The sequence below is a fragment of the Mauremys mutica genome, chromosome 2, assembly GCF_020497125.1.
Source record: "Mauremys mutica isolate MM-2020 ecotype Southern chromosome 2, ASM2049712v1, whole genome shotgun sequence".
In the NCBI taxonomy this organism is placed as follows: domain Eukaryota; kingdom Metazoa; phylum Chordata; order Testudines; family Geoemydidae; genus Mauremys; species Mauremys mutica.
The window spans coordinates 260,295,448-260,311,695 of record NC_059073.1 but is presented as its reverse complement, the minus strand read 5'-3'; the positions used below and the strand labels follow the sequence as shown (position 1 = coordinate 260,311,695).

At 45.3% G+C, this 16,248-nt stretch overlaps 1 protein-coding gene across 2 annotated transcripts in view; it reads left to right on the top strand.

The window, feature by feature from the left end:
* The window catches only part of C2H10orf67 (chromosome 2 C10orf67 homolog), a 118,752-nt gene that overhangs the window by 80,216 nt on the left and 22,288 nt on the right, over window positions 1-16,248 (top strand). For both annotated transcript variants that reach the window (XM_045003201.1, XM_045003200.1), the window contains 2 exons: window positions 6,859-6,946; window positions 10,685-10,768. In XM_045003201.1, coding sequence (XP_044859136.1) covers window positions 6,859-6,946; window positions 10,685-10,768 — 172 coding nt within the window. The remainder of the gene's footprint in view (window positions 1-6,858; window positions 6,947-10,684; window positions 10,769-16,248) is intronic.

Sequence of the window (16,248 nt, the reverse complement as noted above, 5' to 3'; positions counted from 1 at the left end):
ATTTGTAGTCACAGGTCAACATTATCAATACATAGTTCTCCCCTTTGACTTGTCATTAGACCATGCCGTACCAAATGCATGGTGGTAGTGGCAGCCTGTCTCAGGAGGCTGGGAATTCATATATTTCCTCACCTGGATGATTGCTTATTCAGGGGCAAGTCCAAAGAACAAGTCCTCCATCACACCCAGTTCACCCTACATCTCTTCAAATCGGCTAGGACTGATTTTGAATAAAGGAAAGTAAGCATTAATTCCAACACAAAAACTTGAGTCATTAGGGCCCTACTAGACTCTACAAGTTCAAGGGATTTTCTGTTGAACACGTTGTTTCAAACAATATGTCATATATATCAGTCCCTCTGGCCCCACCCTTCAGCTACAGTCTGTGTTTGTCTGATGTTGCTAGGTCATATGGCTGCATGTGGTAATCTAGTCTAGCATGTGAGATTGCGCCTTTGTCCTCTTCAAAGCTGGTTAAAGTTGATTTATCTTCCAAATTGTCAGTTGGTGGATAGTGTAGTACAAGTGCAACCACCAGAACATAGAATTGCATCCCTGACCATCTTGGCTAATAGTCATTGATGGACCTATCCTCCGTGAATTTATCGAATTCTGTTTTGAACTCAGTTATACTTTTGGCCTTCCCAACATCACCTGGCAATGAGTTCCACTAGTTGTGCGTTATGTGAAGAAGTACTTCCTTCTTCCTATGCTTGTTTTAGACCTGCTGCCTATTAATTTCATTGGCTGACCAGTAGTTTTTGTGTTACGTGAAGGGGTAAATAACACTTCCTTATTTACTTTTTCACAGCATTCATGATTTTATAGACCACTATCATATCCCCCCTCAGTCGTCTCTTTTCCAAGTTGAACAATCCCAGTCTTTTTAATCTCTCCTTGTATGGAAGCTGTTCCATACCCTTAATAATTTTTGCTGCCCTTCTTTGTATTTTTCCCTTTCCCTTACACCTCTACCCCCATATAGCATGGTCCTCGGGAGCCAAAAAATCTCACTGTGTTATAAATGAGGCCACGTTATATCAGGGTAGGGAGAGGAACCGCTCCCCACCCCAGCTCACCTCCGCTCTGCCTTCACCTCTTCCCTGAGCACACCGCCGCCGCTCTGCTTCTCCCTCCCTCCCTCGCTCCCTTCCAGGCTTGCCACGCCAATCAGCTGTTTGGCCCGGCAAGCCTGGAGGGGGGGGGAAGCGGAGCGGCAGCGGCGGTGCGCTCAGGGGAGGAGGCGGAGATGAGATGGAGCGGGGAGCAGTTTGTCTGTGCCCCTCGTTACTTGCTGCGGCCCTCCCTGGGGCCCCCCCACCCCAGCTCACCTCTGTTCCACCTCCTCCTATCAGCGCGCCGCAGCTCCGCTTCTCCCCCCTCCCTCTCTCCCTCCCAGACTTGCTGCACCAATCTGCTGTTTGGTGCCGCAAGCCTGAGAGGCAGGAGAAGCGAAACTGAGCAGCGTGCTCGTGGGAGGAGGAAGCGGAGTGGAGGTGAGATGGGGTGGGAAGCGGTTCCTCTGTGCCCTCCCCTTACTTGCTGCGCCCCTCCTGCCCCAGCTCACCTCCACTCCTCCTCCGCTTCCTCCCACGAGCGCGCCTGGGAGGGAGGAGAAGCAGAGCTGTGGCACGCTCGTGGGAGGAGGCGTAGTGGAGGTGAGCTGGGGCAGGGGGCCCCCGGAGAGGAATGCAGCAAGTAACAGGTGGGCGCAGAGGAACCGCTTGCGGTAACACGAATTCGGATATAACGAGGTAAAGCAGCCCCGTTCCCCAGAGCGCTGCTTTACCGCGTTATATCCGAATTCGCATTATATCGGACCACATTATATCAGGGTAGAGGTGTATATCTTTTTTGAGATGGGACCAGAACTGCCCGCAGTATTCAAGGCGTGGGCATACCGTGGATTTATATAGTTGTATTATTATCTATCCCTTTCCTAATGGTTCCTAACATTCTGTTTGCTTTTTTGACTGCCTCTGCACATTGAGCAGATGTTTTCAGAGACCATTCATAATGTCTCCAAGATCTCTTTCTTGAATGGAAACAGCCAGTTTAGACCCCATCATTTTGTATGTATACTTGGAATTATGTTGTCCAATGTGCATTACTTTGCATTTATCAGTATTGAATTTCATCAACCATTTTGTTGTTCAGTCATCCAATTTTGTGAGATCCCTTTTGTGACAGACCCAGGCCAGTGGGGTACAGGAGTCTGGTAGAGGGCAAATATACTGGTCACTGGATGAGTAGTTTTCTGTTCCCTGAGTGACCAGAGCAGGGGCTGCACTAGAGTAATCAGGAACCTGCTAGAACCAGTTAAGGCAGACAGGCTGATTAGAACACCTGCAGCCAATCAAGGCAGGCTAATCAGGGCACCTGGGTTTAAAAAGGAGCTCACTCCAGTCAGGAGCCAGAGGAGAGGAAGTGTGTGTGAGGAGCTGGGAGCTGGGAGCAAGAGGCGCAAGGAGCTGAGAGTGAGAGCGTGTGCTGCTGGAGGACTAAGGAGTACAAGCGTTATCAGACACCAGGAGGAAGATCCTGTGGTGAGGATAAAGAAGGTGTTTGGAGGAGGCCATGGGGAAGTAGCCCATGGAGTTGTAGCTGTCATGCAGCTGTTACAGGAGGTACCATAGACAGCTGCAATCCACAGGGCCCTGGGCTGGAACCCGGAGTAGAGGGCGGGCCTGGGTTCCCCCCAAACCTCCCAACTCCTGATCAGACACAGGAGGAGTTGACCCAGACTGTGGGGAAGATCACTGAGGTGAGCAAATCTGCCAATAAGCGCAGGACCCACCAAGGTAGAGGAGGAACTTTGTCACACTTTGTAACTCTTCACAGTATGCTTTGGACTAGAATAATTTTGTGTCATCTGCAAACTTTGCCACCTCACTCTTTACCCCTTTTTCCAGATCATTTATGAATTTGCTGAACACCATTGGTCCCATTAGAGATCCCTGGAGGACTTCGCTATTTACCTTTCTCCATTCTGAAAACAGACCTTTATTCCTACCTTTTGTTTCCTGTCTTTTCAGCAGCTGCTGATCCATGAGAGGACCTTCCCTCCTATGTCATGTTTGCTTACTTTGCTTAATAACCTTTAGTGAGGGACCTTGTCAAAGGTTTTCTAAAGGCCAAGTACACTATATCCACTGGCCTTGTCCATATGTTTGTTGACCCCTTCAAAGATTTCTAATAGATTAGTGAAGCACGATTTCCCTTTACAGAAGCCATGTTGACTCTTCCCCCAACAAGTCATATTTATCTATGTGTCTGATAACTCTGTTCTTTACTATAGTTTAAATCAATTTGCCTGCTATGGAAGTTAAGCTTACTGGCCTGTAATTGCCAGGATAGCCTCTGGAGCCCTTTTTAAAATTTGGCGTCATTAATTATTCTCCAGTCATCTGGTACAGAAGCTCATTTAAGTGGTAGGATACATACCACAGTTAGTAGTTTACACTTTCATATTTTATATTTGAGTTCCTTCAGAACAGTTGGGTGAATACCATCATGTCCTGATGATTTATTACTATTTAATTTATCTCTGACCTTCTCAGTCTATCTGTTCAGTCTCCCAGAACTCTTCACCCTCCTTCTCAACCTACTGACAAACCACAGTCAGATTTGGTGTCCAGCACTGAGCAGTCTGCACCTCCTGGCATAGATGAGGAGGAAGGATGATGTTTTGAATCAGTTCAGCAAGTCCTAATTAAAAGGAGAATACCCTCTGCTAGGACTACCTATTTGGACAAGTGGAAGTGTTTTTCAGTTTGGTCACTGGGTCAAGGAATTCAGCCAAGACTAGCCTGCATTCAGGACCTTTTGGATTACCTGTTACATCTTAAGTCCGCAGGTCTGCGTCTCAGGTCATTGAAGGTCCACTTAGCAGTGATTTTGGCATTCAATCCTCCGATACAAGGAAAGTCATTTTTTTTACAACTACATGTAGTCAGATTTCTGAAATGTGTTGTCTGTCTCTTTCCATGTCTGAAAAAAATGGTTCTGATGTGGGACCATAAATACTGGCTGCCCTCATGGAACCTCCATTTGAGCCCCTTTCAACTTGCTCTATGTCCCTCCATTACTGAAAGACAGCTTTTCTTACTACCATAACATGCACAAGGAGAATAGGGAACAGCAGCGCCTAATGACAGGACTTCCATATATGCAGTTTTTCCAAGACAAAGTGGCCCTAGGGCCGCATCCAAAAAAATTTTCTGAAGTGTTTTCACAGTTTCACCTTAACCAACCAATATACTTACCTGTATTCATTCCTAAGCCACACTCAAGTGCAAATGAACAGTGCCTTCATACATTGGATGTGAGACGATGCTTGGCACGCTATCTGAAAAGGGCTAAACCATTTTGTTCATCGCCTTGGCTTTTTGTCTCCTATGTGGATTGCGTGAAGGGTCAGGCAGTCTCTTCAAAGACAATTTCTGGCTGGACCACCACCTGCATTATAACGGCATATGGGATAGCTCAGACCACACCACCACATGTCTACAGAGACTGGTGGCTCATTCAGTGAGGGCCCAAGTGGCTTTGTCCACATTCCTCAGTGATGTTTCTGTATTGGATATTTTCAGGGCTGCTACCTGGTCTTCAGTGCATATTTTTACAAAACACTATGCTCACAGGTGCTGGAACAAGGAGTGCAGAGGGAGGGGGGGTGCAGCACCCCCTGGCTTGAAATGGTTTCCATTCTATACAGGGTTTACAGTTTGGTTCAATGGCTTTCAGCATCCCCACTATAAAAATTATTCCAGCACCCCTAACTATGCTATTACAACTGTTGTTTTTGGAGATGTAGGTAGAGAGGTGTATTCCATGGCCCACCCTTCATCCCCTCTTGTTGCCTGATTTGTTGATTGTATATTGATTATATTACCGATGTGAGTTTCCCCTGTTAGCACTCTGAAATTTGGTAGGTTATTGCCCCAAGATCAGGCCCTGTATTACCAGAATTACTGTTCAGTTGGGAGCCCTGATGTTCACAGTTGCAACACTCACACTTAGGAAATCACACTATATTTATAATAATTTGTTTTTAATACAGTAAGCAAATTCACAAACACTCAAACCCAGCATGGCAAATAGAAAGGATACAGAATGAGCTGAGTATCCATATACGTACCCCATCCCTTGCAAAACAACCTGAATTGTTAATTATTTTCCTCATCTTCCCCCTCAGCATCATCAGTAGTCACCATCCTGGCATCTCTCCAGGCACACAGGCCAGGATACAGCTGTTATAATGTGTTATACTGACAATACTATACCTAATGCATGTTCAGTAGGAGTTTCAGTGCCTTTTTCTTATTTGTAATTCTTCACCCTACTCATGTTGGGATGCTCTTCTCCCAGAGGTTATTAATCCTTTTACCTCAAGCTTATTAGCACATATATCAATTAGTTAGCATGTCATTCTTGTAACCGGACATTTGCTGACGTCCTTAACTAAAAATATCCCAAACTGGTATAAACTAGCATCTTGTGATTACCTCTCAGCAGTTTGCAACACTTGTGATTATTGCAAAACAATTAACAAAGTTTTGTGCCATCTTGTGACTTAAGGTCATTGTTAGTTTACTTACTTATGCTAACTTATTGAGCAACTACACTTACGCTGTAAGGCCTTATACTATGGGAACTGCTTAAGCCATTCTTATAGTTCTATGCCTATAGGTCTCATGCATTTCTGCTATCAGTTCCTTATGCCTTTTTCCTTTAATGATCATTATACAGTAAGTATTGCATGGCTGTATACCCACTGCATGTGTTACACTCTGCATCAGAGCTTCAGTTTTGGATTTTGGTAGGAATGAGTTGAGGGGGGCACTGCCCCTTGGGAGGGGCTACGAGATAAATTTACAATAGATTTATAAAGGCTGATATTTTAAAGCTGTGAATATGTTCTGTTCCTCGAGGATTTTTCAACTCCACAGAGTATGGTATTGTATCAATACATTTAGTGTATATATCTAGCAATACGCACAACTTATTGCTGAATATTTATTGACTTTTTGCTCTCATTCTCTCTTGTGTGTTTGCTTTATTGTTAAGCCTGAGGCTTGTAAAAGGAACACTCATGAGAATTGTTTCTTGCTGGTCAGTAAAAAGATGTATTTGTCATAGCATGTGAGAGGGGTTAGCAGAATGTCACATCCCATTATTTCAGTTCTTTCTGCAAGTACAGCAAACATCATGAGTCATATAGTCATTTATGTAAGATGTCTTCATATTCCTTCTGTTGTATTAAAAAGCAGTACCATATTTTAAAATGCACACAAGTTTTTCTTTACATGTTTCCATTTTTAACTTGATCTGTTCTTTTCTTTCTCTTGTTATTTTCATTTTTTTTATTAAAGTATTTTCTGTACTCTGTGTTGGCTCTGATCATCTTATGGGAGGGCAAGGTGTTTAGGGCTGGTCTCCATAGCAAGCGAGTGCACAGCATGTTAGTACACTGTAGATTCACACACTGGATTGGCACACACTAATTCTCTATGGAGACAAGCCCTTAATCATAGCTTTTATTTTGCTTGTTTGTTTGTGTTTTTTGTTGTATATGTTAAGGTCCTCAAGTCTTGCAAAGAGAGCTGCCATATTCACAAACGTACTTATTTGTTAAAATATATTAAAACACCTTAACATATAATATCACAGAATACTTCACAGCATCATGTGTAATCTAAAGGGAAATGGAAAGTTTCTAATGCAAGATATATAGATATATAGAGAGAGATATTTTAACTAATTCATCAATTGTAATTATTCGCAATGACATCCTACATTATTATCGATATATGTTTACATTTTTAATTTAACATAGAGACTCTTTTTTTTTTTCAGCCTGCATGCCATTAAGGATGAGATGTTTCTTAGACATACTTTGTACCATCAGGCAGCAGCATTTAACCATGCATCCCTCAATCAACCCGTATGTAAAAACAACTGTGCAATTGATTGTTTTTTAATGTTTTGTTTTTATTGGAAGGTTCTAACCTTCTAACACTGCAAAGCCTAGTAATAAACTTATATTATGAAGCCAAGCAAATCCAAAAGCAAGAATAAGAAAGATACAAAAGTGATTCACTGCTGAGAGGGTGTGAGGGAGATTCCCACACGTGAGCCATTCTTTTTAGGTGACAAATCTGAGGAATTGTCCCAGGTTGAGGTGTTAGTAGAAGCAGTTTTGGAACAAATTAATAAATTACCCAGTAGTGAGTCACCAGGACCTAATGGTATTCACCCAAGAGTTTTGAAGAAACTCAAATATGAAATTGCAGAACTGCCAACTGTGGTATGTAACATATCGGTGCCAGATGACTGGAGGACAGCCAATGTAACATTGATTTTTTTTAAAAGGCTCCAGGAGTGATCCTGGCACTTACAGGCCAGTAAGCCTATCTTCTATGTCAGGCAAATTGGTTGAAATTATAATAAAGAACAGAGTTATCAGACAAATTGATGAACATGATTTGTTTGGGAAGAGTCTTTTGTAAATGGAAATTATGTCTCACCAATCTATTAGAAATCTTGAGGGGGCAGAGGTGAAAGTAAGCTAGTCCGGTCCGGTATGGTGTACCGGCAAGAGCCAGTACGCCGTGCCGGACTGCATCGGCTTCTGCAGCGGGAATTTAAAAGGCTCTGCGGGGAGCCCCAAGCCCTTTAAATCCCAGCCCGCAGCTCCGGCAGCAGGGCTGTGGCCAGCATTTAAAGCGCTCCTCCGAGCTTCCTGCCGAGTCACAATTCATTCCCTAATCTGCTCCTGAGGCAGTGCAACTACATGCTGTCCCTTACTTGGGTCAGACTGTGTTCTGACAATGTAGCCCTAAGGAATATGACACGCACATGCACATGCACGCTATTCAAAAAAGGACCTAAGAGAAAGTGTTTGGCAAAATAGAAATGGAAGGTTTATTGTTTAAAACTCACTTACTGCTTGGCAACTGGGAAAACATTTATTTCATTCACATAGAGTTGTATGTGCTCTGTCCAATTTGTGCTGCTCTGGCAGTGTAAAGGGGATGGGTCTGATGACCTGGTCCTTCAGCTTGGTCAGATCTGTAATCAGCCATCACTCTCATCTCCACTGGACTTTCCCAGTAGAACTAGTAGTCTGAACACTCAGACAACAGTACTTGGCACTATCAGTTTGAAAATCCTTCAGTTGGTGAATAAATTCAAAGACTATATCAAGGAATGCCTCTGTTGGAGCCAGACTCATTTTAACTACAGATGTCCGTCCTAACGGATGGGGAAGTACTTCTACAGTCACTATCAACTCAAAGGAAATGGATAAAGCCAGAAAATGTCAGTATATTCCTCTAAATTATAGTTAAAATATAAAGGTATTAAAATCAACCCTGGTGAGTTCAGTCGGGCAATGAGATAGTTGTTACATATCTGTACATGCAAAGGAGAATTTCCATTAGTGGAATTACTCGCATGCTTACATTTAATACATGCTTAAGTGCTTTGCAGAATATGGATGGAATTATTCACATTCTTAATTGCTTTGCTGAATCAGAACCTTAATGCATACAGACATTGTTCTGGATGTGCAGGGAGAAAAACAAGGTGCAAGGGATGTGGATAATTAGGCCACAACCGTAATTATGTAATTTATCTGGGAGCTATCTGGCAATAGGTCATACAGTGAAGTTCATCATTCTTTTCTTAATGATTTCCACCTGTTTGAAGACTGCCATAAGCCCCACACCTACTCCCACACCATTGCTGGGACCCCACTGGCCTTAACTCATGTGAGGGCTAAGGTGCTGGGTAAAGGGGGTTGTCTCCTTGTTGTATCAGACATTAGACGCCCTGACCCCATTCCCCAGCTTCTTCAGGAGATGCCTTTTCCTAAGTCCACTTCCAATTCTGTTTTATCAGGGAACCAAACCGCCTGTAGAGCAAGTACCTTCACTGGCTACCAGAAGTTGCCACCAATTAGCTTGGCTGTCTCCTCCCCACCCCTAGCCACTTTCCATAATAGTTATAAAATGCTTTCCAGAGTGGGGATGGAATTACAAGATTAAGTGCTTTGCTGAATCAGAACCTTAATGCGAACGTGCAGAGTAGATGACTTAAAGTTGCTATGAAAACTAGAGCTGTCAAGCAATTAAAAAAATTAATCACGAATAATCGCACTGTTAAACAATAAAATACCATTTATTTAAATATTTTTGGATTTTTTCTACATTTTCAAATATATTGATTTCAGTTACAACACAATACAAAATGATTTATTGTTTACTACAAATATTTGCACTGTAAAAAAACAAAAGAAATTGTATTTTTCAATTCCCCCGTTACAAGTACTGTAGTGCAATCTCTTTATCATGAAAGTTGAAAGTACAAATGTAGAATTATGTACCAAAAAACTGCATTCAAAAATTAAACACTGTAAAACTTTAGAGTCTACAAGTCCACTCAGTCCTACTTCATGTTCAGCCAATTACTCAGACAAACAAGTTTGTTTACATTTGCAGGAGATAATGCCTCCTGCTTCTTGTTTATGTCACCTGAAAGTGAGAACAAGCGTTCACATGGCACCGGCATCGCAAGATATTTATGTGCCAGATGTGTTAAAGATTCATATGTCCCTTCATGCTTCAACCACCATTCCAGAGGACATGCGTCAATGATGATGATGAGTTCTGCTCAATAACGATCCAAAACAGTGCGGACCAATGCATGTTCATTTTCATCATCTGAGTCAGATGCCACCAGCAGAAGGTTGATTTTCTTTTTTGGTGGTTCGGGTTCTGTAGTTTCCACATCGGAGCGTTGCTCTTATAAGATATCCGAAAGCATGGTCCAAAACTCGGCCCTCTCAGATTTTGGAAGGCACTTCAGATTCTTAAACCTTGGGTCAAGTGCTGTATCTATCTTTAGAAATCTCACATTGGTACCTTCTTTGCATTTTGTCAAATCTGCAGTTGAAGTGTTCTGAAAATTAACAACATGTTCTGGGTCATCATCCGAGACTGCTATAACATGAAATATATGGCAGAATGTGGATAAAACAGAACAGGAGGCATACAATTTCCCCCCCCCAAAGGAGTTCAGTCACAAATTTAATTAATGCATTTTTTTTTTAATGAGCATCATCAGCATGGAAGCATGTCCTCTGGAATGGTGGCTGAAGAATGAAGGGGCATAAGAATGTTTAGCATATCTGGCACGTAAATACCTTGCAATGCCGGCTACAAAAATCCCATGTTTAACAGTGTGATTAATCACGATTAATTTTTTTATTCGCAATTAATTTTTTTAGTTAATCATGTGAGTTAACTGCAATTAATTGACAGCCCTAGTGAAAACCAAATGTTCAACTTCTTGACATTGATGCAATTAAAAATTAAATTATAATAGTTGCACATACATTGGGTTTTTGCACTGATACATATTGTTTATTGCATAAGGTCACATATAAAGTCCAGCTGTGAACGTATTCAATTCTACATGTAAAAGAGCTGTTTTTTACTTTAGCTATATTTTAACTGTCTTTTGGTGTCATTATTGTATGCAACCTCCCCATTTAGTCAGATGAACAAAACAGTGCATTCTATTTCAGTATTTTATTTTGAAGCTTAGTTGTTTGTGAGCATACATGGTCTGAAGTTATGTTTTCTTGAAATATGCTTAGTATGTTTTTGGTGTTTTACAGCTTGCTGTTCCTCTCTATATTGAAACTGGTGCAAGCCAAATAAATGAACGAAGGGGTGGTTTATATTTCCCTTTTTCACCATTGGTATGTAACTTCTTTTTTCATTAAATGTAACTGTTTAAAATTTTTCTGTGAATAATACAAGTATATAGTAGAATTTTCTGACAATTTTGAAAAGCTAAATTTTTATATTGCAAGGAGTCAAAAAAATCTGTGATTTTTCACAGTGAAAAAATTGTTCTAGTGATTCTTTTGACCACTTATATCTGACAATGGTTTATTGCAGATATCTGAAAATTCACTATACATGTGTACATTTCAACATGTAGTTGTGAATATTGTAATTTACATTAACTTTTACTTTTTCGGAACTTAGACAAATGGTCTATATTGAATAATGGTTTATGATAGACCATCTATAGAATATCTAAAACCAACATTGCACTCAGTAACATTTAACAATAAAATGTATGTCCTTTTTAAAAATTAGAAAATTTAATAACAAATAATTTAGTGTTAAGATTGCTATGTGTAATTCAAGAAAAGACATATAAAGGTTACAAAACCAGTTCTAGTGCTCCATCTTAACGTTCAGTTAATACAGAAAAAAAAATTAAAAAGAATGATTCTCAATGGCAGGCATCTAAACAACCTTATGTGACGAAGTGGGACTGGTCGCACTGGGGGCTGGGGACAGTTCCTAAGTATCTAGCAGCAAAAAGGCCATGCAGCCAAATGCCTGAAGTGCTGTCTCCTAGCAACTGATGGCCCGGCCCCTCCCTGCAAAGGTGCTGGCTTAAAGGTGTTGGAGACAAAGGGGTCAGGTGACCTCCTAGCCTGGAAAAGAAGCTGAGCAGAGAGGAGGGGCCGGCGGAGGGGGGTTGGGCAGATGGGAGTTGGCTGGAGAACAGAGGGGAGGCAGGGAGACCGGGCTCTGATCCCCGAGGGGGCTGGGAGGCCCCCCAGGAAGGACCTGACAGGGGGGGATCCGGTTATCTGTGCCTGCAAGACCTGTGCTGGACTGTGTTCCTGTCGTCTAAATAAACCTTCTGCTTTACTGGCTGGCTGAGAGTCCTGGTGAATCGGCAGGGAGGCCGGGGGTGCAGGGCCTGACTCCCCCACACTCCGTGACAACTGGTGGCAGCGGTGGGATCGGCGGCACCCCGGGGACGGTGCTTCCTGCAGTAAGTGACTGGGGAGCAGTAAAACGAAGGGGCGATTCACCCCTGGGCGAGTGTGGCCAGAGAGCAGGACTTTGCAGTAACAGGGTCCCCCGGGGGATCACAGCGAGCGATCCCAGGGGCAGAGGAGTCTGCAGCTCGACCCTGGCAGAGGGGTGGTGACCTCAAGGACTGGCACACTAGGGGTCCCCCTGGAACCCGTGGGGAGCGGCGAACACCCCGGCCTGTGAGCGGCCAGCAGGAAGATGTATTCCCAGAAGCGCAAGTGTGAGCTGGTGGAGCTGTGCAAACAGAGGGGGTTGCGCCATGGGAAGCTCACCAAGGCCCAGCTGATTGCCCGGCTGGAGGAGAGGGATCGCAGGGATGAACCGGTCCCTGTCTCGGAGGGAAGCAGCCGGGCAGATGCAGCACAGGCACCAGTGTCTGGACCCGCTGGGAGTGGTCAGCCGGCCGCTGAGGGCTCCTCGAGACCCCCCACCCCTAGGCCTAGGGGGAGGGGGAGGAGGAGCCCAGCTACCGAGGGCTCCGTGACCCCCCCGGCCAGCAGAGGATCGGCCCGGCGACGCTCGGCCTCCGTGGAGCGCAGGCGGCTGGACTTGGAGAGAGAGATACAACTGAAAGAGATGGAGGAGCGTAAGGAGCTGAGGGCATATGAGGAAAGACAAAGGCAACGCGAATTCGAGGAAAGAGAGAGGGAGAAGCAGCGCAACCATGAGCTGGCCATGGCCCAGCTGAAAAGCAGGGAGGTCGTCACACCTTAGCTCTACCCTTTTAACAAGACATGAGCAACAGCAATAAACTCTTAATGAACCTTTTCCCTTTATCATGTAGCTCTCTCTCAGAACTGTATATGAAAATTTAAATAACAGTGTATAGGTACAGTATCTCAAATAGCAAATAGGTATTAAATGACTTACTAGATATTCAATGACTTAGAATATAGGTATGTCAAATAGCAATCTTTTATTATTGAGAAAAATAGTTCACTATGCCCCTAATTAGACAACTGTAATTAGACAGTAAGGTACGGAATAGACTAAATATAATCCTTAAACCAGAGAATAAAACTTTCCCTATTACCTTAAAAAAAAACCTGTTCATCTGATAGTAAACCACCACACTTGTTACTATAGAAGAATATACACAAAATACTCAATTTTTTATTTATATGTGTGACAGAGCTCCTTCTCTGCCTCAGTGGGTTCTGCACTTCCACTTAGCGGTGGGCCAGAATATTCCTCTCTACCTTAGAATTTTCCCACACCCCTGGGCTTGCCGTCCACACCTTGCCCGAGCAGCGTTCCTCCCGGCCTCCCTGACGGGGGAGGGGGAGGAGAGCCTCTTAGTCTCTGGTAGCCCCTCCGGGCATGGTGGCAGCAAACCAGACTCCCAGTTCAGTCTCTCCCCTCCAGTGAGGTCTCTTCCCTCAGACCTCCGGGGCCCAGAAGGGTTGTTCACCCTCTTGGGTAGGATTTCCCCTGCCCTTCGCCTCTGTACCTGTGAGGTTTTCCCTCCTTGTCAGCATCTGCACTACCCAGCTCTCCAGTAGTGCACTTCCCTCCCACAACTCCTATCGCATGCCCCTATCTGGCTGGAGGGAGGCTTTTAATAGGTTCTGGCAGGCCCGTGATTGGCCCCAGGTGTCCTAATTAACCTAGAGCAACCTCTGTTCAGTTACCAAGGGAAAAGCGACCTGCTTATCCCAGGGCTAATATACCTGCCTTCCAGCACTCTCCTGTAGCCATCTGGCCTGATGCTGTCACATATCCCTCCCCGCTGCTCAAAACCATGGGGTTGGGCAACTTGGGTCACTAGACAGTGTACCCAGGACAGGCCATCCGCATCACCATGGCGGCTTCCGACTCTGTGTTTTATGCGGAAGTGGAACGGTTGGAGGGACAAGAACCATCTGATCACCCTGGCATTCTTCTCTTTATTCCGTTGCCTCCACTGGAGGGGGGCATTATCGGTCACAAGGACAAATCGCCAACCTAGCCGGTAATATCGTAGAGTTTCCATGGCCTACTTAATGGTGAGACACTCACTCTCTACTGCTGCATATTTCTGTTCCCTCAGAAGGAGTTTTCTGCTAAGGTAAAGAATTGGGTGTTCATCTTCTCTGACCATCTGTGACAGGACAGCCCTCAACTCCACTTCGTATGCATCCCTCTGTAAAATGAATTCTTTAGTAAAGTCCAGGGCTATGAGCACAGAGTTGCTGCAGAGGGCTGTCCACAGGTCTATGAATGCCCCCTCTGCCGCATCAGTCCATCACATCATGTTAGGTCCCCGGGCCTTTACCAGGTCCGTCAGGGGACTTGCCCTGGTGGTGAAGTGGGGGATAAATCGCCGGTGATACTCCACTATGCCTAGGAATGCTCTGACTTATTTTTTCTGGTTTGATCGCTTCCAGCTTATTTAGATGGGGCTTTACCATGCCTGTCCCTACAATGTACCCTAAGTATTTAGCCTCCGCTAGTCCTATGGCACACTTGGCGGGATTGGCTGTTAGGCCGGTGCGCCGTAGGGTATTCAGCACCACTTCTACCTTTTCCAGGTGGGTCTCTCAGTCTGGGCTATGGATAATCACGTAGTCCAAGTATGTGGCAGCATAACTGGCATGGGGGCGCAACAGCTTGTCCATGAGACGCTGGAAGGTGGCTGGAACCCCATGCAGCCTGAAGGTGATGGGGACTGTGTTGCTGACACTCGGGGTAGGAGGCGCAATACCGCCGAACTTCTTCATGTATTCCTGGCCAGAAGAACCTTCATAGGATTTGTGCCAGGGTCTTCTCTGCCCCTAGGTGCCCTGCAAAAAGGTGACTGTGGGCAAGGACTAACACCGCCCTCAGATGCTTTCATGGCACCAGGAGCTGTTGCACTTCCTGCCCCTACATCTGTATGACCCAGTACATGAGATCCTTCTTGATCATGAAGTAGGGTCCTGGTCCCTGGGCATTTTCATCTATGGATACCCCATCTATCTCAGTCACCTCCTTCCTGATGTTATCATATCTCAGGTCTTCCGCCTGGTCCTGTCCAAAATTCTCTTTCCCAGGACTAAGCTGGCCCTGGATCAGGATCCGGCTTCCCAAGGCCTTAGCTGCCCTCGTTTCCCGCTTGGTCTTCCTGACCCTCCTGGGAACAGGGAACAGATCCTGAGATACCTCAGAGAAAATCAGGGGGTGGCATTCTGCTGTGGATGACTCATTAACTTCGGGATCCTCTCCTTCCTCCAATCCCTCTGGTGGGAGCAAGCTTCCAAACCCTGGGAAATCTCTCCCTATGAGTACGGAGTATGGGAGTTTAGGGACCACCCCTGCTGTTACCCCGGTAATGTTCCCCTGGATCTCAATCTTTACTGGGATGGTGGGGTAATAACTAACCACCCCATGGACGCATGTTACCCCTGTACGTTTGACCTGCATCAGCTGAAGGCATTTCACTAGCCTCCCGGTGATGAGGGGGATAGTGCTCCCGGAGTCCACAAGCGCCATGATCTCTACCCCATTCAGTCTCACTGGTCTTGTATATTTATATGGGGTTAGCACAACCCCCACTAAGTGGATTAGGATGCACGGGTCTGCCCCGTTCCCCAGGTTACACTGCATGGGCTCCTCAGCATTGGGACACTGGGTTGCTATGTGCCACAACTCCTCATGCATAACATCTATACATGGCCCTAGTCACCCCCCTGTCCTTTGGGCTAGGGGCACTGGCCCCACAGTCCTCTTTGCCCAGGTCACTCCATCCCTTCATGGCCCCTGGCTAGTCCTCGGCTCCCCTTTCTCCCACCTAGACCTTCCTGGGTGCTCGGTCGTCCGAATTCCTGGGATCGGGGCCGATCATTTGATTCAGAAAGAATCTTCCCTGGGTGGTCATAATAGTTCCCTGGCCATCATCCGTCTCTCCACCAGTGCAACCACCTCGTCATAGGAGAAGGGGTCATTCTGGCCCACCCATGCGCATAGGTCTGGTGGCAGTCCCCTCGTGTACCGGTCTATGACCAGAATCTCCAGAACCTCCTTGGAACTATGGGCCTTGGGTCGCAGCCACTTCGGTGCAAAGTGGGTGAGTTCAAATAGTTGGGACCTTGGAGGCTTGCTCTGTTGGTACCTCCACTTGTGATACTTCTGGGCCGGCACCGCTGCCATTATCCCCGAATGCGCCAGGATCTCCGCCTTCAATAGGGGGTAGTCGGACGCGACTTCTGCGGGCATATCAAGCCTTCTGGGCCTCCCCACACAAAAAGGGGGCAAGGATGTCGGCCCACTGGTCCTGGGGCCAGGCCTTACGCACTGCGGTCCTTTCAAAGGTAAGGAGGTACGCCTCCACATTGTCTTCCACAGTCATCTTTGGTAGGTAACCAGTGGCCTTTAGGAC